General features: G+C 41.7%; 1 protein-coding gene and 1 non-coding gene across 2 annotated transcripts; both read left to right on the top strand.

Moving 5' to 3' along the window:
- Nucleotides 1–551: 551 nt before the first annotated feature.
- On the top strand, nt 552–21,089 carry PDIA3 (protein disulfide isomerase family A member 3). The gene is made up of 13 exons (XM_068990855.1): nt 552–834; nt 6,248–6,326; nt 8,907–9,024; nt 12,097–12,204; nt 13,672–13,801; nt 16,778–16,894; nt 17,047–17,172; nt 17,729–17,911; nt 18,752–18,860; nt 19,385–19,513; nt 20,042–20,121; nt 20,474–20,531; nt 20,740–21,089. Exons 1-13 carry the CDS (start codon nt 668–670, stop codon nt 20,851–20,853), a joined length of 1,518 nt encoding a protein of 505 aa, XP_068846956.1. The 5' UTR covers nt 552–667; the 3' UTR covers nt 20,854–21,089.
- On the top strand, nt 7,052–7,158 carry LOC138095646 (U6 spliceosomal RNA). Its single transcript, XR_011146391.1, has one exon. It is a non-coding gene; the product is annotated as a U6 spliceosomal RNA (small nuclear RNA).
- Nucleotides 21,090–22,590: the final 1,501 nt, after the last annotated feature.

Consider the following 22,590-nt stretch of genomic DNA (forward strand, 5'->3'; position numbering starts at 1 on the left):
TGGGGCAGAGGGAGGGCTCAGGAACTGCCCCCGGAAAGAAAAGCCCAGTTCCACGAGGAACTGGATAAAAGGTAACACCCTGACATTTTGAAAATGTGTCCGATCCCAAGCGTGACCACTCCAACGCGCTCCCTCGGGTGCCAGCTCCTTCTCTCAATTCCCGCTCCTGGGCCTCATCTCAGCCCTGACTTCAACTCCTCCGCCTCCGGTTCTGGCGCCCCCTGAGCTCCGCTCTCCGCAGGAGGGACGAATTCAGGATCGGCTCCCAGCTCCGCAGCGCGACACGTCCGGCTCCCGCCCGGTCCCGCCCGGTCCCGGGTTCCGGCTGGTCCCCGGACCCACCCCCAGCAGCAAGCAGCGACCCCGGCCCCCCTTCGCTGCCCCGGTCGCCCCGGCGCTCGCCGCCTCGGCCCCGCCCCGCGCTCCGGCCACTCGGCGGTTACCAGCTGGTCCCGCCCGCCCGACGCGGGCGCCGCACAGCCAATCGGCGGCTGCCACACTGCGGCCCGAGCCGGGCTTGGGGGTTGGGACCTCCGGCTGCAGGTCCGCCTGGGCCAGACGCGCGATCGCAGGCTGAGGGTGCGTGGTTGCCGGCCTGTCTCCGCAGTCCCTGCCGAGCCCCGACCCTCCTGGCCGCCCCCCGCCCCCCACGCCTTACCTCGTCGCCATGCGCCTCCGCCGCCCATCGCTGTTCCCGGGCCTGGCGCTGCTCCTCGCCGCGGCCCGCCTCGCTGCTGCCTCCGATGTGCTGGAACTCACGGACGACAACTTCGAGAGTCGCATCACCGACACCGGCTCTTCTGGCCTCATGCTCGTCGAGTTCTTCGCCCCCTGGTGAGGCCACTCAGCCGGGGCGGGAGAGGGGCGGCCGGGTGGGCAGGGGGCGAAGGCGCGGGAACGGTTGGGCCTACGCAGCGTCGGCGCCCTCCATCATTCCGGAGAGCCGGGCTGCGGCCCGCAGGTTTTCCGCCCACGGAGACCCGAGCTGCCTAGCCGAGAGCGGAGAAGTCGGTGCTGATCCTCCTGGAAGCGAGAGCTGAGAAGGAGAAAGCGAAGGCCCCTCTCGCGCAGGGCCACATCCTTACCTCGGTGCTCCTGCGGCACTTCCTATTTGCAGAGGGTTTAACCACCCCCTCCCCCCGCCAGCTTCGATGGTGTCTTTAGAGTTTCTGCGTGAGTCAGTGCTACTGTTTTCCATTCTACAGACTAGGCTCTGCGAGGCCTTATATTGGAACCTAACGTTTCACCAAATGCAGAGACCCTGCGCCCCTAGGGTACTTCCTTTCTTCTTGCCCCAGGCAGCCGTTGGTTTCTAGCCACGGTTACTCAAGTGGCTGCAGAATGGTCATTTGTGCTTTCTTAAGGCAGGCAGTTATTTTGTCCATCGCCTGGTGCACACTTTCTTCGTTCAACTGATGCTTCTCAGCACCAGCAGAATTCAGTTAGAGTAGATGAACAGAGGAATTCCACCAGAAGCTGTCTAAATGGTCACTTTCAATTAGGATTTCTGGAAAATGCCAAAGAAGACCGCAGTGAGAAAGTAAGCAGTGTTGGAGAAATACTCCACTTAAGGGTGACTTAACTAGGGTGTAAGTTCCTTAGGATACAGCTGACTGGGGGTGGGGGTGGGGAGAGAGCAAATAGAATTTCTGGCCCAGGAAACCTGAATGTTGGCTTTTTTTTTTTTTTAACCGCAAGATATTTATCATAGCAAACAATGATTATCTTAACTCTGGGGACGGCTCAATATAACCATGCTAATTACAGTACTTAATTTTCCTCCTGCCACAGTGACCCTTAATTAAAAAAACTATTTGTATTCAGAAGTCTAAGTAAAAGAAAGTTAGTGGCTAACTTGCATTTACTTTTGTCAGTAACTCTGGTCTTCACTCTACAGGGGCTCCGCCGACTTGAGGGTACACTAGAAATCCTGTAATGAAGACCACCTGAACCAGAAGGGTGTGCTTAGCAACACATTTTCAACTTCTGATAGACTTTGCATCTAGGGTGTTCCCACCACTAACTAGCAGTACTGGTTACACATCACAGGTGGTCTTTATACATCTCTAGAACTCACATTCTCTCAGAAACAACTGGTCTCAATCAAATAACAATGCTGTTGACTTTGAGGGGGTGTTCCTGTAATTAGAACGGCTGTGTGGAGCTATGTCAAAACTGGGAGGTGCCTCTGTGACTACAGGGGTCAATATGAAGTGAATTGCTGGAGAATTGTGGGCTATCAGACTGTTAGTTTAAAGGAGATTTTTATTTTTACAATTGAGGTGTTCTGTGTTACTTTAAGGGCTTCCCTGGGGGTGCTAGTGGTAAAGAGCTGGCCTGGCAGTGCAGGAGATAGGAGAGATTGGGGTTTGATCCTTGGGTCAGGAAGATTCCCAGGAGGAGGGCATGGCAACCCACTCCAGTATTCTTGCCTGGAGAATCCTTTGGACAGAGGAGCCTGGCGGACTATAGTCCATGGGGTTGCACAGAGTGGGACACGACTGAAGAGACTCAGCACGCATGCACGTGCTACTTTAAAATTGTTGCATGTGCTTCCCTAAGAACTGCACAGCCCATTGTGCACTAAACTGTCCCTAAAGTTGGGTGGACCTCTGCTGTGGTGTCACCTTTTAACTGGTCTGGAAGGTAGAGAGTCATCCTCCATAATGCCTGCAGGAAGGATCAGTTTGCTGAATGAGTAATTTGGAATCAAGGAAGTCTCCTGTTGATGATGTCCTTATTTCTTCACGTTCAGCTATTTTTATTTATTAATATTTTAGTTGTAATTGTTTTCCAGCTGCTATTATTCCTTTGTACTCTTGTTACACGTGAGATAGGAACAGTTAAAGAATCCTTGTTAAGAGTAAAATGGACCTGTTTTGAGCAAGTTGTTTCTCTCATTTGTCTTAGGGTATTTTTTCCACTTTCGTTTTACAAGTGAAAGTGACAGATTTCTTTGCAGTTGATTCTGTAGCCCTAATATTTCCATTATGGAGTCATCATCTATGTAATTTGGAAGAATGGGAGTATCTGAATTTCTGTGGGAATAAATAGAACTATTTAAACGTGATCACTTCTGAAAATTACTGGTCAGTGTGAAGTTTTAAGTCTTCACCATCTGCGTGTGTTGTAGGTTTGTGCCCTGTCCTTTGGGGCAATAGTATTAATTAATGATACTTGATGCTGTTCTTATAGATATAGAAAAAGACTACATGGATAGTATAAAGTGGAATAGTTAATATTTTTCTTATACTGATTTCTTTCCTTGGAATTGCCTCCCCCTCTCCCACCCCAACTTGGTCTTTTCAATAAGATTTAGGTCAGTAGTTAACTTCTCTGGACCACTAACTGGTTGCTCCCTCCGCTGCTGCTGCTAAGTCGCTTCAGTCGTGTCCGACTCTGTGCGACCGCATAGATGGCAGCCCACCAGGCTCCCCCGTCCCTGGGATTCTCCAGGCAAGAACACTGGAGTGGGTTTCCATTTCCTTCTCAAGTACATGAAAGTAAAAGTGAAATTGAAGTCGCTCAGTCGTGTCCAACTCTTAGCGACCCCATGGACTGCAGCCTACCAGGCTCATCTGTCCATGGGATTTTCCAGGCAAGAGTACTGGAGTGGGGTGCCATTGCCTTCTCCGTGAGACCCACTCGTCTGGCCTAGTTATTTTATACTATTCTCTTCAGATGTTTAAAGGTAGCTGAAGTAAAACTATTCATAAATCTGTTGCCTCATTCTTTTTGGACAATTACTACATATGTATTCAACAGAAATCTCTTAATACATATAACACATTTATTGTCTCTTATCAAAAAGAAAAAGCCCTTCCTAGTTCTCTTGAATGAATCATTCTTACTAGTAATTTTACTTTTGCTCTACTATTCCCTTCTGTAAAATACCCTATCCTGTCCTATATGAAGCCTCAAATCTAAGACCCAGATCAGTTCCTTAACACACATTCCTTTTTAACCTTTGCACCCATATTATGTTCCCAGAAGCCTAGATTTCTCAGCTAATTTGGTTATTTTATTAAATCAGTTGGGATTTGTGTATTTTTGTTACAACCCACGTGCATGAATTTTTTAATATATTATGGAATACAGAGGATATAATGAGTAATACCATATTTTATGTCTCACAAAGTGAGAAATGCTACCACTGAAACCATGATGTGATTGCAAGCCATATCCCAGTTTTTGATGTTCTAATGCAGTAAAATGTGCATCTGTGAAATACAGTGTAAGGAGTACCATTAATTCTCCACCTGCCCAGTCTAAAAAATAAAGCGAGTACAGTTGAAGTCTCCTGTGTGCCCTTTCCCCATGTTACACACTCCCTTGTCCTGAATTTGGTTTTTATCATTTGGTTCTTCTATACTTTTAGTAAATATGTCTGTGACCCTAGTTCTGTTCAGTCACTCGGTCATGTCTAACTCTTTGCAACCCCATGGACTGCAGTACGCCAGGCTTCCCTGTCCTTCACCAACTCCCGGAGCTTCCTCAAACTCATGTCCATTGATTTGGTGATGCCATCCAACCATCTCATCCTCTGTCGTCCCCTTTTCCTGCCTTCAATCTTTCCCAGCATCAGGGTCTTTTCCAGTGAGTCAGTTCTTCTCATCAGGTAGTCAAAGTATTGGAGCTTCAGCATCAGTCATTCCAATGAATATTCAGGGTTGATGTCCTTTAGGATTGACTGGTTTGATCTTGCAGTCAAAGGGATTCTCCAAGAGCCTTCTCCAACACCACAATTCAAAAGCATCAATTATTCAGCGATCCTGCTGCTGCTGAGACACTTAAGTCATGTCCAACTCCGTGTGTGTCCCCATAGACGGCAGGCGACCAGGCTCCCCTGTCCCTGGGATTCTCCAGGCAAGAACACTGGAGTGGCTTGCCATTTCCTTCTCCAGTGTGTAAAAGTGAAGTCGCTCAGTCGTGTCCAACTCTTAGCGACCCCATGGACTGCAGCCCACCAGGCTCCTACGTCCATGGGATTGTCCAGGCCAGAGTACTGGAGTGGGTTGCCACTGCCTTCTCTGTCAGCGACCCTAAGCAACATCTAATGTTATAGTTTTTTTTAATATTACTCTTTTTCTGTGTCAGCTTTCTGATGATTATTTTTGAGTAGGACTTATACGGACCTTGAAGAATATAAATTCTTTATTTTGGTTTAAACAAGTTTTGGGGGCAAAGTGTTTCAGAGTTACTTATTCATCCATTACTAAATAAAATGTGTGACTTTTGGCTATGAAATATGTCAGCTCAAATTTCTTCCTTGTTTCTTTCCGTATGTTTTCTAATTCTATTTTTGCTGTCTGTGGAGAGGTCGAAGAACTACGCACCTTCTCTAAGGGATCCCTCTGCAACCTGTTGGTTTTTGAAGAGATGATATACAGTGATGCTAGCTGTGTACTGATATACTGTTCCCCATGTTGCAAGTACAGTGTGCCTAAGGGACTGGTAGGGCTTCTGGGCAGAGGAGCAGGTGTTATGATGGCCCTCTGGGAAAATACCCTAATTGACATAATGCTTTATCCTCATGAGTTGTTATAGTCAGGTGAACTGTGTAGGGCTTCGCTGGTGGTACAAAGGTTAAAGTGTCTGCCTGCAATGTGGGAGACCTGGGTTCGATCCCTGGGTTGGGAAGATCCCCTGGAGAAGGAAATGGCAACCCACTCCAGTATTCTTGCCTGGAGAATCCCCTGGACGGAGGAGCTTGGTGGGCTACAGTCCACGGGTCGCAAAGAGTCGGACACGACCGAGTGACTTCACTTTCACTTTCACTTTATCCTCATGAGCTGCTATAGTCAGGGGAACTGTGTAGCCGTAAAAAGCAGGCTTGCTTCTTAGGTACAGCTTTTAGATTCTTTCCCATTATAGGTTATTACAAGATGTTGAATATAGTTCCCTGTGCCATACGGTAAGCCCTTATTTACCATACAGTATTGTGTATATGTTAATTCCAGATGCCCAGTTTATCCCCCCACCCCCACTGCACTTTTAATTGAGAAGATAGATGCTGTTTTTGACTGAGTCAGTCCTATGGAGTAGATCACAGGCTTGAGATAATAGTACCTTTACTTCTCAGAGATCTGATTAACCTTATCAGTGCTGGAGATTGTTCAGGTGATGTGTTTTCTTTTGGAAGCAGCTGTTAGTCAAAAGTAGTAGTATAATTTGAAGTCCTTCCTAGAGAAACAAAATTAACAAACTTATAGGATATATAATCTTTTTCTTTAACATATTTACATAGGTGTGGACACTGCAAAAAGCTTGCCCCAGAGTATGAAGCTGCAGCTACCAGATTAAAAGGAATAGTCCCATTAGCAAAGGTGAGTATAGGCAAATTCTTCATTAAAGGAAACAAAGTATTTTAAATAGTAATTGGTTAACAATTAACATTGATTTTCTTTGTTCATAATTGCTAAGAAGAGAGAAAACGAGGTTCTGGGCAGATACACAACTGACTGTTGATTATGGGTTTGAAATCTTAAAAGTGGTGAAACTAAGGGAAATACTGGCGTAAGAAAAAAGTAAGATATATGGTAAATAAGAAGGGGCAAATGTGGAAAGTAAAATTACAGTAGACAAGGCTAGAGGAAAATGATCATAGAATAAATGAGTTCCCTAAATTACTATATGCTAGTCACAGTGATGGGAATAGGAAGATGACAAGAGGATGTTAAGTGAGTAACTGGTCAACTGTAAACTTAGTATTTGCTTTTACAGTCAAAGTAATGCTTCCAGAATTTGTCATTGTTGTGTCGCAGACTCCTAGTTGCTCCAGTATAAAAGTTCATATCTTATCAGCCTCAAGTAAATAATTCATACCTACCTATATAGGGCTGTTTTTGAAAACTGATTTTTTTTTTTTATTATTACTTTGGCTGCACTGGGTTTTAGTTGCAGCATGTTGGATCTAGTTCCCTGACGAGGGATCAAACCCAGGCCCCCAGCATTGGGAGCATGGACTCTTAGCCGCTGGACGACCGAGGAATTCCTGAAAGCTACTTTTAATCCTGATGTTCTATGGCAACTTGCCATAGAAAAGAGTTTGGTGCTCGCTTCGGCAGTACATATACTAAAATTGGAATGATACAGAGAAGATTAGCATGGCCCCTGTGCAAGGATGATGCCCAGATTCATGAAGCATTCCATATTTTTGTACATTACCATATGTAAAATGGATAGCCAACAGGAATTTGCTGTATGGCTCAGGAAACTCAAACAGGGGCTCTATCAACCTAGAGGGGTGGGATGGGGAGGGAGATGGGAGGGGGTTTCAAAAAGGAGGGGATACATGTATACCTATGGCTGATTCATGTTGAGGTTTGACAGAAAACAGCAAAATTCTGTAAAGCAATTGTCTTTCAATAAAAAATAAATTAATTTTTTTTTAAAATTTTTTTTTTTTTTTTAAATTTTAAAATCTTTAATTCTTAAATGTGTTCCCAAACATGAAACCCCCTCCCACCTCCCTCCCCATAACATCTCTGTGGGTGATCCCCATGCACCAGCCCCAAGCATGCTGTATCCTGCGTCAGACATAGACTGGCGATTCAATTCTTACATGATAGTATACATGATAGAATGCCATTCTCCCAAATCATCCCGCCCTCTCCCTCTCTCTCTGAGTCCAAAAGTCCGTTATACACAGCTGTGTCTTTTTTCCTGTCTTGCATACAGGGTCGTCATTGCCATCTTTCTAAATTCCATATATATGTGTTAGTATACTGTATTGGTGTTTTTCTTTCTGGCTTACTTCACTCTGTATAATCGGCTCCAGTTTCATCCATCTCATCAGAACTGATTCAAATGAATTCTTTTTAACGGCTGAGTAATACTCCATTGTGTACATGTACCACAGCTTTCTTATCCATTCATCTGTTGATGGACATCTAGGTTGTTTCCATGTCCTGGCTATTATAAACAGTGCTGCGATGAACATTGGGGTACATGTGTCTCTTTCAATTCTGGTTTCCTCGGTGTGTATGCCCAGCAGTGGGATTGCTGGGTCATAAGGTAGTTCTATTTGCAATTTTTTAAGGAATCTCCACACTGTTCTCCATAGTGGCTGTACTAGTTTGCATTCCCACCAGCAGTGTAGGAGGGTTCCCTTTTTTCCACACCCTCTCCAGCATTTATTGCTTGTAAATTAATTTTAAAAAGAAAAAGTTTCTGTCATGGTTTTGTTCCTGCCTCATGTAGCTGTCACCTATGTTACTATAGATACATTACTATTCTGAACTTCAGTTTATGTTAAGGCATTGGGATCATTCCTCAGAATCTTGTGTAGATTAAATGAGGTAATACATGCAAAGTGCTGGCTGCATTACCTTGCTTGGAAGAAGTGGTTAAATAGATGGAAAATTGCTTTTTGTCTTCCTGGTACGTCTCACTAGATCTATCTGTCACATTATAGTTTAGCCCAGATTCCGACTAGCTCAGGGAGCTTGTTTAAATATCAGTACCTTTGCTAATAACCATTTGTGACTCGCTAAAACAAATTATACCCCACCTGATGGTGATATATCAATCCATACATCCCATTGATGATAATCATTATCAAAGTAATCCACTATTACTAATTTAAGTGATTTATCTCTCGCATATTCTGAGGGATGGGGAAAGGGTGGAATAATTACTTTAGACAATAGAGACTCCCAGGGTAGAATTTAAATAGTCATTTGTGCATTTTATATGAGGCCCTGGAATCTAAATTTTAGAGTTCCTGTTAGGTGGTTCTGATGTAGCTAGACCAACACCAGTCTGCCTTTAAAAGCTAGTGTCTGTGGGATGTGTGTCAAGAATTGCTTGATATTTTGATTTGACCACTCTTCATGTTTTGGGAATGTGGGAAAGCCTGCAGCAGATTTTTGGATAACAAATGGTTCATGTATTTTCATCTTTAGGTGGATTGTACTGCCAACACGAACACCTGTAATAAGTATGGAGTGAGTGGGTATCCAACCCTGAAGATATTTAGAGATGGTGAAGAATCAGGTGCCTATGATGGGCCTAGGACTGCCGGTAAGGAACCTGAATTACATTTTGGAAATTGGAACTCTTTGGGTCCTCTGTTCTTTGTAGTGGAAACATGACATTGTCTATACAACATACTTAAAAATTCCTCATCTAAGAGGTCAGTTTTGGACACTTGACAAAAGACTTTGCTAACTGAACAGATTATGTAAGTAATATAGAAAATACTTAAGGTTGATTTATAAGGTTTACCAGGCATTTTTTTATTTGACAGATATTTATTGAGTACTGACTCTGTGCCAGATACTATAGTATGGTGCCCAGAATTTATTGATGAATAAAGCAGCCATGGTTCTCACTCTTATGATGCTTATATTCTGGGCAATGAAGGCAGCACACAGGTTTAAAAATATCATACATAGATAACCACATCACATCCATCAGGATAACTACTACTAAAAAAGAAAAGAACAGGTGTTGGCAAGGATGTGGTGAAATTGGAACTCTTGTGCAATGTTGATGTGAATTTGACATAAAATAGTGCATGCAGCCACTATGGAAAACAGCACAGCAGTTCCGAAAAAGATAAAAATACAATTACTGTATGATCCACCAGTTCCACTTCTGAGTATGTACTTAAAAGAATTAAAAGCAGAGTCTAGAAGAATTATATATAAATTGTATTTGATACAGTGAAATATTACTCAGTCTTAAAAAGTTAGTTCTGATGTGCTGTGAAATGGTGAACCTTGAAAACATGCTAAGTGAGATAAGCCAGTCACTAAAAGACAAATACTGTCATTCCACTTGTATGAGATTCCTTGAGTAATAGTGTGTATGCTATATTATTATACACATCAATAATCTATATGGATAAGATAAATTCAGTTAGTTATAAGAGCATTAAAGAGGAGAAAAATAAAACTGTATGATGTGATAGTGATTGGGGGTGGGAGTACCACATTACTATAATGGTGGTTAGGGAGGTAACCTTTGAGCTGAATGCTCAGAAGGAGCTAGCCATGAGAATATGTGGATCAGAGTTTTCCAGGCAGAGAGAAAACAGGTGCAAAAAGACCCTAAGACATCACTGAGCTTGATGTGTTCAAGGGACAGAAGGACCTTGTGGCTGGAGTATAATTAGCAAGGATGACAGGAGAGGTTTGGGAGGTAAGTGGTCTGGCCCTGGTTGGTAGTGCCCATAATGGATGAGAAAATATATTTTGGACAGTTTTATCTTGAGTCTTAACAATTAACTGGGCATATTTTAACAGCTAAGAGGAAGGTTCACTCAGTTTGGGCATTTTAGGTGACGTGGAATTTTTTCAGCGTGTATGATTGTTACTTGTACACAAAGCTCTATATAATATGGCCCCTGCCTAACTTGAATGTCACCTCAAGACTGTTTCACTTTAGGACCTTTGTCCTGATTGTCTTCACAGTCTGAGATGACCTTCCCCCATGTTTGCATGGCTGCTTTTTGTCATTCAGATCCTGGCTTAAATTTCACTTCCCAGGGAATTGCCTGGTGGTACACTGGTGCTTTCACTGCTGGGACCTGGGTTTAATCCCTGGTCGGGGAACTAAGATTTCACAAACCGGGTAGTATGCCATGCCCCAACCAAATTCTCTTTCTAACAGACTATCAAACCTAAGGTAGCCAGCCAGTCATACACTTAACAGCCTCTTCATTCTCTGCATAGCACTGGTTACTATCTGATAATATATATTTTAATATTCTTTGTTTAATTAATTTGTTAGCTGTGCTGGATCTTAGTTGCAACTCGTGGACTTCTGAGTTGCAGGATGCATGCAGGATCTGGTTCCCCAACCAGGGATCGAACTCCCTGCATTGAGAGCTGGAGTCTTACCCACTGCACTACCGGGAAAGTCCCACTATCTGATATTTTAAATTGCTTACTTATTTGGGGATTTAGTTGGAGATTTACTTATATTGTAAGCTCCAGGAGGTCAGTAATAAACTGGTTGCTCAGCACTCCTGTTATACCTCTCAGAGAATTTTAAATACTCAGGGAAAAAAGTAACACTGTTCATCATACCCCTGAGGTAAAGTTCTTTATAATAATTTATATGGTGATATAGTAATTACTGTCCCCTTGCAGGCCAAAGATTTGTTACCTGATTCAATGTACCTATTTTTAGAACGCGTTCCTTTACCTTCTGGTTGCTGCACACAGGCTTTTTCTGCCCAGCGCTGGGGTGCCTCTCTAGCTGTGGTGCATGGCCCTCTCGGCACGTGAGCGTGGGGCCCTACACACAGGGGCTCAGTAGCTGGGCTCTTGGCCCTCAAGCATGCAGGCTTTAGTAGTTGTGGTGCATGGGCTGACTTGCTCCTCAGCATGTGGGATCTTCCCAGACAAGGAACCAAGCCCGTGTCCCCTGCATTGGCAGGTGGATTCTCACCTACTCTGCCACCAGAAGATGACATTTTGAGTGAAGACCTAAAGGAGGAAGTGAGGAAGGAAGCCAGGTGGTTATCTGAAAGACTGAGGCAGAGAACAGCGTGCTCAAGGGCATCATTTATGTGGCTGTAAACACTTCACTATGTAACTGGTAGGGCTATAAATAAGTACCTTCTCTTTGGGAGCCAGTTAACAGTGATAAATGCATGTCCTCTTTTTGACCCAGTGAGTCCACTTTTAGGAAGTTACCCTACAGATAGACTCAATCATGTGTAAAAGGACATTAGTACAAGGTTGTTTATGGCAGTATCATAGCAGCAAGAAATTGGAAACAAACGTTCATCAATTGTGGCTGGTTAAATTATGTTACATCCGTACAGTGAAATACTATGTGGCAGTAAAGACTGAGATAACTCTGTATGTTTACTGACGTAATTATCTCTAAATTTTATTAAATGGCAAAAACAAAATACAGAACAGCGTATGTGTATGCTACCTTTAGAGGAGCAAAGAAAGTATGTCTGGAGGGATATATAAAAAACTGACGTGTTATCCTGTGAGGAGGAAACTGGGTAACTAGGGACAGGAAGAAAACGTCATTGTATATGTTTAACTTTTCCAACTTTAAATCATGTGAATGGTTGGTTACTTTTCAAAAATTATAAATTTGTGTTGCTATAATCTTTTGTCTTTTAAGATGGAATTGTCAGCCACCTGAAGAAACAGGCTGGACCAGCTTCAGTTCCTCTCAAGTCTGAGGAAGAATTTGAAAAGTTCATTAATGATAAAGATGCTTCTGTGGTGGGTAAGTAGCAAGTTTGATTGTGCCACAAAATCGTCAACATGGTTTCAAAAGTCCTCTGAGTAAACAACCAGGTTAAAACTGTTTAGGAAGCCTTCTGGGCAGTTAAAAGACAACTCGCAAAACTAGGTCAGTGTTACTATTAATGTAATATGGGGGAAAAGTGGTTTTTCTTTGAGTGGCTTGGTATTCTTACAGATGTAAAGATTTAATGTCAAAGAACTAAAATAGGAATAGCTTTAGTTTTTCCTGTTACTTCTTAAACTCCTGAGATTTAACTCAAATAATAAGACTGAAAATGGGATTTTAAAGGGGGAGGGTATAGGTAAATGATAAACCTCTGTAGCTGCTACTTTCACAGTTGTAGAAGAATTTACAATTTAAGATTGAATTGCTGGCTTTGTGTGTATTTTTACAGCAATCTTTGCTTTTTCAGATGTTATCATATCTCATTATTTTTAAAATAACTTGCACCAGTTAAACACATTCTACATCTTGAGTGTTCTTTGTTTTGCTCTAAATGTGTTGTATAATACATTTGACTTAAATTTAAACATACAGCCTTGTGCTTCTCTTAATCTCCTTGTTATTGTAATAAAACTGACTTTCTGGCAGTAGAGGATGGTCTATCATTTAAGTTTGACTAAAAGTCACTTCTTATCCGGATTTTACTCATTCTGTGTATGTATGTTTTATTTATATAGGCTGTTCTCCGTCTTTGTTGCTATGCAGACTTTTCTCTAGTTGCAGGGGCTACTCTCTGGTTACGGTGCAAGGACTTCTCATTGCAGTATCTTCTCTTACTGCAGAGCATGGGGTCTAGGGCACTCGAGCTTTAGTAATTACAGTTCTCAGGCTCCAAAGTTCAGGCTCAGTAATTGTGGTGTGCAGGACTAGCTGCTCTGCGGCATGTGGGATCTTCCTGGCCTAAGGATCGAACCCGTGTCCCCTGCATTGTCCGTGGATTCTTCACCTCTTTGCCACCTGGGAAGCCCTGAGTCTGTATTTTTTACAAGGAGTTAACCATAAGTAGACATTTAATAAACACTTTACTAGATTTGAAGTTCTAAAGATATAAGACATAGAAAAAATATGGTGAATTAATTTACATTTTATTTTGACATGCTGCCTTATTAACTCCTCTGACACCTAAAATAGTCCCTGAAGCTCTAAGGAGTTAAGCAATATGCTCAAATTTTTCAACTGTGAAAAACTAGAATTAAGACTTGAACCCTGACAAATTATCTCCCTCAGCTTCCTCAAGAACATTTTTGTTTAAGGGTAGAGAAAGAATTGTTATCCTAAATATTTTGTTGAATATCCTCAGTAGTCATGGCAAAGCAGAACTGATCCTCCCTATCTTGCTTTGCTTATTCATAATAAAGGCTTTGAAGAATAGAGGAGTTTTAAAGTTTTGAATATGTCTCAGCACTTACTGTTTCTTTCTTGTGTTTGACGTTTTCTGTATAGGTTTTTTCAAGGATTTATTCAGTGAAGCTCACTCTGAGTTTCTAAAAGCAGCCAGCAACTTGAGGGATAACTACCGGTTTGCACACACCAATATTGAATCTCTGGTGAACAAATACGATGATGACGGAGAGTAAGTAACTGAGTTGAATGCCCTTGTAGATATGCACCTTGACCGAGTACTGTTGTGTGAACTGGTGTTGTTTTTCTTTTCTTTTTAAGATTTAAAAAAATCTTTTGGCCATGCCTCGTGGCATATGGGATCTTAGTTTCCCAATCAGGGATCAAACCCAGCCCCCTGCATTGGAAGGTGGAATCCTAACCACTGGACTGGACTGAACTGGTGGTTTTTAAGCCTAATTTTTCCAAAAGCTTTATTGAGCACATGTTAGGCAGTAAGCTAAGTTCTGGAAACTGTTGCTGCCCTTGAGGGGCATCTAGTAGCAGGAGATAGTAAATATATTTAAAAATACAAGTGTCAGTGAGCATTACAGGTATTCTGATAGAAATTAGGCAGAGTACCAGAAGTACATAGGAGGGATCAGGAATAGTATCAGGGGAAAAAAAAATTAATAGAGAAAGTGACTCTTGAGGTGTATCTTGAAAGATAAATTTTTCTGGGCAGGTTATGGTGGGGGATAAAGATTATTCCATGTAGAACAGCAGGAGGGAAGGCCTCGAGATGTGAAATAACCTAGGTGTGTTGGAACCTGTATTACTGCTGAAGTATTGTTCATAGATGAGGTCATCGTGAAAGGTAAGGTTGGAGAGGTCAGCAGAGACCAAACTAGAGAAGACCTAAGTGCCATACAGAAAAATGTAGATTTTATCATTTAGACATTTGAGAGCCATTGAAAGACTTTGAGCTAGAGAGTAATGTGATTAATTTTGTGTTTCAGAGGAAAAGTCAGTGGCACTCATATAGTGAAGGTTTGAAAGGGGAGGGATGGCAAAGCAGTCAGGAGAGTCTTAAGGGTGGCACACAAGGAGGTTAAGCTTTAGTCGCTATACGTGGCAGAACTAGGATAGAACCTTTGCTGCTAGACGATCTGGCTGCAAAGTTGTTGGGCTTTGCCATGAGGCGCTATGCTCATTAAGCACACCACATATCAGCCTGTTAACCTTAGATTTGTTCACTGTGTCTCTCTCTCACACTTGCCATTAAAGGCGGCGATCAGCCTCTGATCAGAAGTCTTATTTAGGAGACTTTGTAAGAAGGGTGTCCTAAGGCCTTCATGTGTACCCCAATGCCATATCATCATTAAAGATCACATCTGGAACTGCTTTCAATTTTTTGACAGCAGCTGCTCTGAAACTTGGTCAGTCAGTCAGTTGAGTCGCTCAGTCATGTCCGACTCTTTGTGACCCCATGAGTTGCAGCACACCAGGCCTCCCTGTCCATCACCAACTCCCGGAATTCACCCGAACTCATGTCCATTGAGTCGGTGATGCCATCCAGCCATCTCATCCTCTGTCGTCCCCTTTTCCTCTTGCCCCCAATCCCTCCCAGCATCAGAGTCTTTTTCCAGTGAGTCAACTCTTTGCATGAGGTGGCCAAAGGATTGGGGCTTCAGCTTCAGCATCAGTCCTTCCAAAGAACACCCAGGACTGATCTCCTTTAGAATGGACTGGTTGAATCTCCTTGCAGTCCACGGGACTCTTTAAGAGTCTTCTCCAACACCACAGTTCAAAAGCATCAATTCTTTGGCACTCAGCTTTCTTCACAGTCCAACTCTCACATCCACAATGACCACTGGAAAAACCATAGCCTTGACTAGATGGACCTTTGTTGGCAAAGTAGTATCTCTGCTTTTGAATATGCTGTCTAGGTTGGTCATAACTTTCCTTCCAAGGAGTAAGCGTCTTTTGATTTGATGGCTGCCGTCACCATCTGCAGTGATTTTGGGCTCCAAAAAAAGTCTGACACTGTTTCCACTGTTTCCTGATCTATTTCCCACAAAGTGATGGGACCAGATGCCGTGATCTTCCGTTTTCTGAATGTTGAGCTTTAAGCCAACTTTTTCAATTTCCTCTTTCACTTTCATCAAGAGGCCAATGCTGCTTTAAAAAGTAAAAGTCTTAGATTTAGATTCTTGGTTGCCCAGCATGTTTGTATTAGGTCCTTTTTCGCTATGTAGTTTCCCTGTATGCTATGAAAATACCTCTGTTTTAAAATTGACATAAATTTCATAGTTAATGTTGGAAGAGTTGAGAGGGAGCTATAAGGACTTAAAGATGCTGACACCTAGCCCCAAACAAGTGATATAACTGTATATGGGTGTGTATAGTATGGAGAGGAGGAATGAATGAAGGAGAAGTAAAAGCAAGAGGCAAGATACTAATGGTTAGAACAGTGATATTTTCTGGGAATGTTTGTATTAGATACAAATCGGTGACTCAGAACCAAATTGGGGTTCGGTGTTAGCTAAATAAAAGGCTAGAAAGTAAAAAGGAATTTCCTTCAAATGTTCAGTGGAATGAGGAAAACTTGGCTTAGGGAGAGAGGCAAAGTATTATCAGCAAGGGAAAATTACGTAAACTGGGTTTACTAGGATAGAAAAATCTAGAATCAAAAAATTTCTAATGAACTGAACCTAAACATTATCTATAATCATATAGAATTTCTATAACTGGAAGGGATCTTAACTATATTTTCTCTATTGAAGTAATTTTCTTACTGTATGGGAAAGTTGAATTTTCAAGGAGAGTGTCAGGGCAAGATAGCTTCCAATAAGAGCAAGTTCTACTTTCTCTTATTTGTACATATTGGGGCTTTGGGGTAAGTTGGGTACTTTTTCTGTTGTTTTTAAAGGTTTGGAAATTGTCTACTCTAACCCCCTTTCGTACTGATGTAAAAGCGGAAGTGCTGAAGAATTAAACTGATAGCTGGCCGAAGATCTTTGAAGTTAGTTGGTAGAACAAGAATTAGAACTAAGGTCTCCTAACTTTCCAACCTAGGTTTATTAAAACCAATCATTGCACTTGAGATTAAAGTGGTAAGCTCCTTAGCATTGATGAGAGGATCATGTTGTAGATAGTTTGAGCTTTAAATAATAAAAGATGAGAGATAGTTCTTCTGCTGTCTACCTACTAAATTTTGTTTTTTAAGGGGTATCACCTTGTTTCGTCCTTCCCATCTGACGAACAAGTTTGAAGACAGGACTGTGTCATATACCGAACAGAAAATGACCAGTGGGAAGATTAAAAGATTTATTCAGGAAAACATGTGAGTACATCTTTACACTTTTTTTGGCATTTCTTGGCTTCATTTTAGTTTTTTTAATCCTAGTTATTAAGCATACTATCAGTTACTTAATGTTAATTTCATAATATAGATAAAAACCTGCCAAATTTTGATAATGGATTCTGTCATTTCAGTTTTGGTATCTGCCCTCACATGACAGAAGACAATAAAGATTTACTACAGGGCAAGGATTTACTTATCGCTTACTATGATGTGGACTACGAAAAGAACGCTAAAGGTTCCAACTACTGGAGAAACAGGTAATAAGAATAACTTCTCCCCTTTGTAGACAAGTTTCCGCAGTGCATAAGCAGTTTCTTCTAACTATCCTGTTGCCATGTGTAATCAAGGACAAATAAACTATTTCCAAAAACTACTGGGCATATCTTCCACAGGTGTTCCTTTGCCTTATGACACAGCTGATTCCTGCCCTCCCAGAAAAGGTGCAAATGCCATCTAAAATGTCTTTTAACACATTGTGCCTTGTTGCCCATTGAGACCCTCAGTGCACTTTATCCTTAGAGATTTTCATTCTGGGTTAGTTATTAATGCCTGCAGTATTTTATAGTATATAATATGGCAGCATTCAGTGGGAATGGACTGTTTGCCTGAATATCACTGGTTTGGCAGTGAAGTTCAGTAGGACATTGGAGTACACCATAATCCTATGTCAGTGCACAAGAATACAAGTTCAGACTGATTCCAGAGGGCTGCAGGGACTCTTAAATGTTGCTTTCTACTTTCTTGCTTCTTGGTTTCAGAAGTGATTTACCATCCTGGTGTACTCTTGGCATAAATCTCCCTTGTTTCCCACAGAGTGATGATGGTGGCAAAGAAATTCCTGGATGCTGGAAAGAAACTCCATTTTGCTGTAGCTAGCCGCAAAACCTTTAGCCATGAACTTTCAGATTTTGGCTTGGAAAGCACTACTGGAGAGATTCCTGTTGTTGCTGTCAGAACCGCAAAAGGAGAGAAGTTTGTCATGCAGGAGGAGTTCTCGTGAGTTACAAGTTAGCGTGGGTTTGGGATTTGATTCTGCAAAGACGCCGTTAAAGCCTTTGACACTACTGAGGATGTATAAAGAAGAACATTGGAATGTGAAGCTAGGTTAAGACCCATGACTGTCATTTTTCTCAATTAATTATTTACAGATATTTTAAGGATCATGATTCTTAATAAATTTTGAAAAGCAAAAAAGATGGCAGCTTGGAATTCTTACATGACTATTTCCACCCTGCCATTAAATATAGTAAATAGAGAACACTAGATAGCCTCTTTGAGACTGATGTAATTTCAGACTACACCAGTCCCCTCCCATCCCTACAGAATGTCTTTGTTCTTGGAATACCACACTGGCCTAAAGTAAACTCAGGAAATTGGAGACATCTTAAGACAAAACCAGACAGTTTTGACCATCACCTTCTGAGACTTCGGGAGATTAAAACAAGAGAAAATTTTCCTGTGAGTGAAGCCAGTAGAACAAGATACCATAAATAGGCACTGTTCTCCAGAGCAACAAAGTAAGACCTGGTTCTTTTGCAGAATTGAATTTCCAGAAGGACCAATGTGTTCTTCTTTCTCTGACCTTTCTAATCCACAAATAACGCTAGAAGTACGAGAAGGTGGTGGTTTCTCATTCAGTCTGTAGTTCTACATATTGAGAAATGAGGACTCCCCCCAGGCTTTTTTTTTTTTTAACTTCCAGTTACTTCCTAGGGTTGAAACTTAAGCTAAAACAGAAACAGTTAAGCTAAAGTGGAAACTTCTCTAAAAATTACCTTTAATTCTCTCATTGGTGGGAGTATGTTAACAAGCTCATCTTTGTCTTTCTAATATCAGGCGTGATGGCAAGGCTCTTGAGAGATTCCTGGAGGATTACTTCGATGGCAACCTGAAGAGATACCTGAAGTCTGAGCCTATCCCAGAGAGCAATGATGGGCCTGTAAAGGTGAGGTGCTCACAGGGACCTCAAACCCCTACACAGCTGCCTCTCCTCATTTTTTTATTCCCAAAATGCTGGGTCTCAGTGAAGACAAGGTTGGCTATTGAGTTTCGGTTTTTGTTTGTCCTTACCTCTCTCATCATAAATTAAGCATTGGCAGAGCTCATAATGCTTAATAGGGGAATTTTATGATACTTGTATTAGGGCTCAGTGACTCTTTGGGACAGAACAAGCTAACCCCTAAGAGTAGTTGTAAGATTGTTGCTGTAAGATTATTTTAAGGAAGAGTTGGGTAGCACTTGTTTCCTGTGACTTCTTGAACTCAGTCTGACAGGTGACAGACATGGGAGTGAGTTGCTTTCTGGGGAATGGTAATATCTTAATAAAGCCTGAAAGTGCAAGTTGGATTTCAGTAATGTATTTTCAGTGGCAACACAACCAGTTTGAGAGGGATTGAGTCCGGGAACAAATACAGCTCATGAGTGTATTCAACTGGCCTTACCAACTAGAGAATCTTCTGTGTTTCCCAGGTAGTGGTAGCAGAGAATTTTGATGAAATAGTGAATAATGAAGATAAAGATGTGCTGATTGAGTTTTATGCTCCTTGGTGTGGTCACTGTAAGAATCTGGAGCCTAAGTATAAAGAACTGGGAGAGAAGGTAAGTGTGAAGTATATTATAAATTGAATTTGAGTTGGAAGGTAGCATCGGCTATTGATTAATAGTTACCCTAATTAGTTCAGAACTTAGGCACTGGTGGATTTTCTTTCAGCTGTCTCCTGTGTACTGTCTCCTGACTGTACTCCGAGCCTACTCAGTGCCTTAGATACCTGCTTTAACTTTCCACTCCTCAGACTCCATCTAGATTATGATTAAAAGTACCTTGGCTTCTGAATTTGGTAATGGCTTACATGAATTCATTATATTCCTCCATCTTAAATCACTTGTCTTAGCTGATGTCTTCCTTAGGCCAGGTAATTTTGCAGGTGTCTGTATATAGTCTTAATATGTAGGAACCAAGAGAGAAAAGGGAAGTTTATGGGAAGTTTGATACTTCTGAAAGTATCACTACTCTTTCTGGCTCAGCAAAAAAACCTATCCAGCTGTTAATGGTTTTAAGTCCTAAATTGACTGTGTCCCTCTTCACTGAAAACTTGAAACTTAAAGACCTAACCTTTTTATTAACAGCTCAGAAAAGATCCAAATATTGTCATAGCCAAGATGGATGCTACAGCCAATGATGTGCCTTCTCCATATGAAGTCAGAGGGTAAGTAGATTAAAAGCTAGTAAAAGTGTCTAGGCAATTGATAGGAAAAAATGAGCCTGTAAATCATTTTTATATTGGGCATGGTTTGGAGAGTCCTCATATCCCAGTTGAACACAGAACCACCAGTGCCTTCCTGGCTTAAAGTTTCTGCAGCATGGGCCCTCATGACTGCCCTAGACCTTGTGAGCTTTCATATTCCTGTGTTCTAATAGGATGTAACCTCGTCACTGAAGGACAATAGTATCTGGTCAGATTAGAAATCATGAAGAAAAGTTATTCCTAGAAACAGTTATTAGGGAAGTGTACATTAGAGTTACTCTGAAATTTCATCAACTCTTTCTTCTTTTCCCAGTTTTCCTACCATCTACTTCTCTCCAGCCAACAAGAAGCAGAATCCAAAGAAATATGAAGTAAGTGCATTGTCTCATCTCCCCACAAATAGACACACACATACAGATCCAGTTGTTTAACTGAATTTATATAAGTGGAAACTCAACTCTAATGGTCAATATGGTTGCTCATGTGCTTTTTAAAGTACAAAAGGCTTCCTATTGAGGGGGGAGAAAACCCACAGTTTTTTAAAAGGTTAAATTTTCAGAGTTATCTTTCTGTTTTCAGGGTGGCCGTGAATTAAGTGATTTTATTAGCTATCTAAAGCGAGAGGCTACAAACCCCCCTGTAATTCAAGAAGAAAAACCCAAGAAGAAGAAGAAGGCACAGGAGGATCTCTAAAGCAGCAGCCAAACATCATACCACTCTGTCAAAGGACTTTTCCACCAGAGATGGGAAAACCAATGGGGAGGACTGGGACCCGTACGGAATTACTGCCTCTCAGGGCTGAGAGGGCAGAATGGTTATAATCTGAGTCCTGTTAAATTTTCTCTAAACTGTTTCTTAGCTGCACTGTTTATGAAAATACCAGAACCAGTTTATGTTTGTGGTTTTGGGAAAAATTATTTGTGTTGAGGGGAATGTTGTGGGGGTGGGGGGAATGGAGTTGGGGGGTTATTTTCTAATTTTTTTTGTACATTTGGAACAGTGACAATAAATGCGCCCCCTTTATACTGTCTTTTCTCCATGAGTTGGGGAAGAACCAAAGGTTCTCTAGACCAGCACTGTCCAGCAGAACTTTATGCTATGATAGAAATGTTCTATAATCTTCATTGCCTAATACCTATTGCTGTTGAGCATTTGAAATGTAGCTAGAACCATATTTTAGATTTTCATTAAATAGTTATGTGTAGGGCGAGTAACTAACATGATGGTCTGTACAGCTGTCTGCACTGGGTCCATAGTTAATCACCTGCAAATCATTTCCAAATTTCATCTCCTTCTATTCTTAAGTGTTTATTGCACAGGACCCTAGCCTGATGATTAGAACAGGTGAAGGACCTTTCTTGTTGGGCTGTTGCTGGTCTCCCATGCCCTAAGGTTGGGTTGCTATTTATCCTTGCCATGCAGCTGAGCATGTTTATACCTCCCAGGGGCTATTCTCTGCCCAGAAATGCCCTGTGTGGGTGTGGCACCAGGTTGGGATTCATTCAAGCTGTTTCAGGAATTGCTGACACTGCTGACACTGCTCTCTCCCCCAAAGCCCAGGGTGTGGTTGTTAACTTCCTTCTCCAGGGGAAACGGGAAAGGCAATGTCCTTCTTGGTTGTGAGTGAAATATCCACTTTCTTATGCAGCAGTGAGGAACAAAAAGGATAGGACTGGCAAAAGAATTGAACCATTTCCCTCTTCCTTTTTTTTGGGTAAATCCAAATCCTATCTACAGTTATAGTTTTGAGTTATTGGATAATTCTTGATAGGACCCCTAGTTGTAGGTGATCCTCATTCTCCATGTTTGGAGAAAGAGAGTTTACTAACATTCCTAATGCAGAGGGCCCAGGTTTGATCTCCCTGTTCAGGGAACTAGGTCCCACATGCTGCAACTGAGAGTTCACATGTCACAACCAAGAGTTGGCACAGCCAAATAAAATAATAAAAAATATATTTTTTAAAAAAGACCTGGGGTGGGATCTAAGGATCTAATTTTTTAGCCCCAGAAGTGGTTCATATACACAAGCGAGGGTGAGGTAGTGACCTTGGAGGATTTAAGGAAAACATAAAACTTTGACATAGAAGCAATCAGTTTTAATTTTTTTAGCCATGTTTGTAAAAGAATTCACTTCTAGTACATGGGTAACACCCAAGCCCTTTCCCATTATGTCCTGTTGTATTACAAGTTCCTTTAGTTTTGTTACCAAAGGTTTTTTCAGGGAAGCTACCAGGTAAATTCTAATGTTCTCAAGATATCTTGTCTTGGAAATGGTGTCATTTCTCAGGATTTGAAAATGACTTGGCTGAACTAAAGGTGGAGAAGCCAAGCCTCTGCTACTTTGCCTAGTTTTCAGTTATGGGATAACTCCTGGCACAGCTGTGGAGTCTTGGCACTGTGCCCATGCCCTAAAAATTTAAATATGGTAAT

The sequence above is a fragment of the Capricornis sumatraensis genome, chromosome 19 (assembly GCF_032405125.1).
Source record: "Capricornis sumatraensis isolate serow.1 chromosome 19, serow.2, whole genome shotgun sequence".
Lineage (NCBI taxonomy): Eukaryota > Metazoa > Chordata > Mammalia > Artiodactyla > Bovidae > Capricornis > Capricornis sumatraensis.

Bases quoted from the DNA above. Each gene is read 5' to 3' on its own strand.
- PDIA3 (XM_068990855.1), top strand. From the start codon at position 668: ATGCGCCTCCGCCGCCCATCGCTGTTCCCGGGCCTGGCGCTGCTCCTC. The intron at 6,327-8,906 runs GTGAGTATAGGC...TTTCATCTTTAG, and splicing joins GAATAGTCCCATTAGCAAAG to GTGGATTGTACTGCCAACAC. The intron at 18,861-19,384 runs GTGAGGTGCTCA...TGTGTTTCCCAG, and splicing joins GCAATGATGGGCCTGTAAAG to GTAGTGGTAGCAGAGAATTT.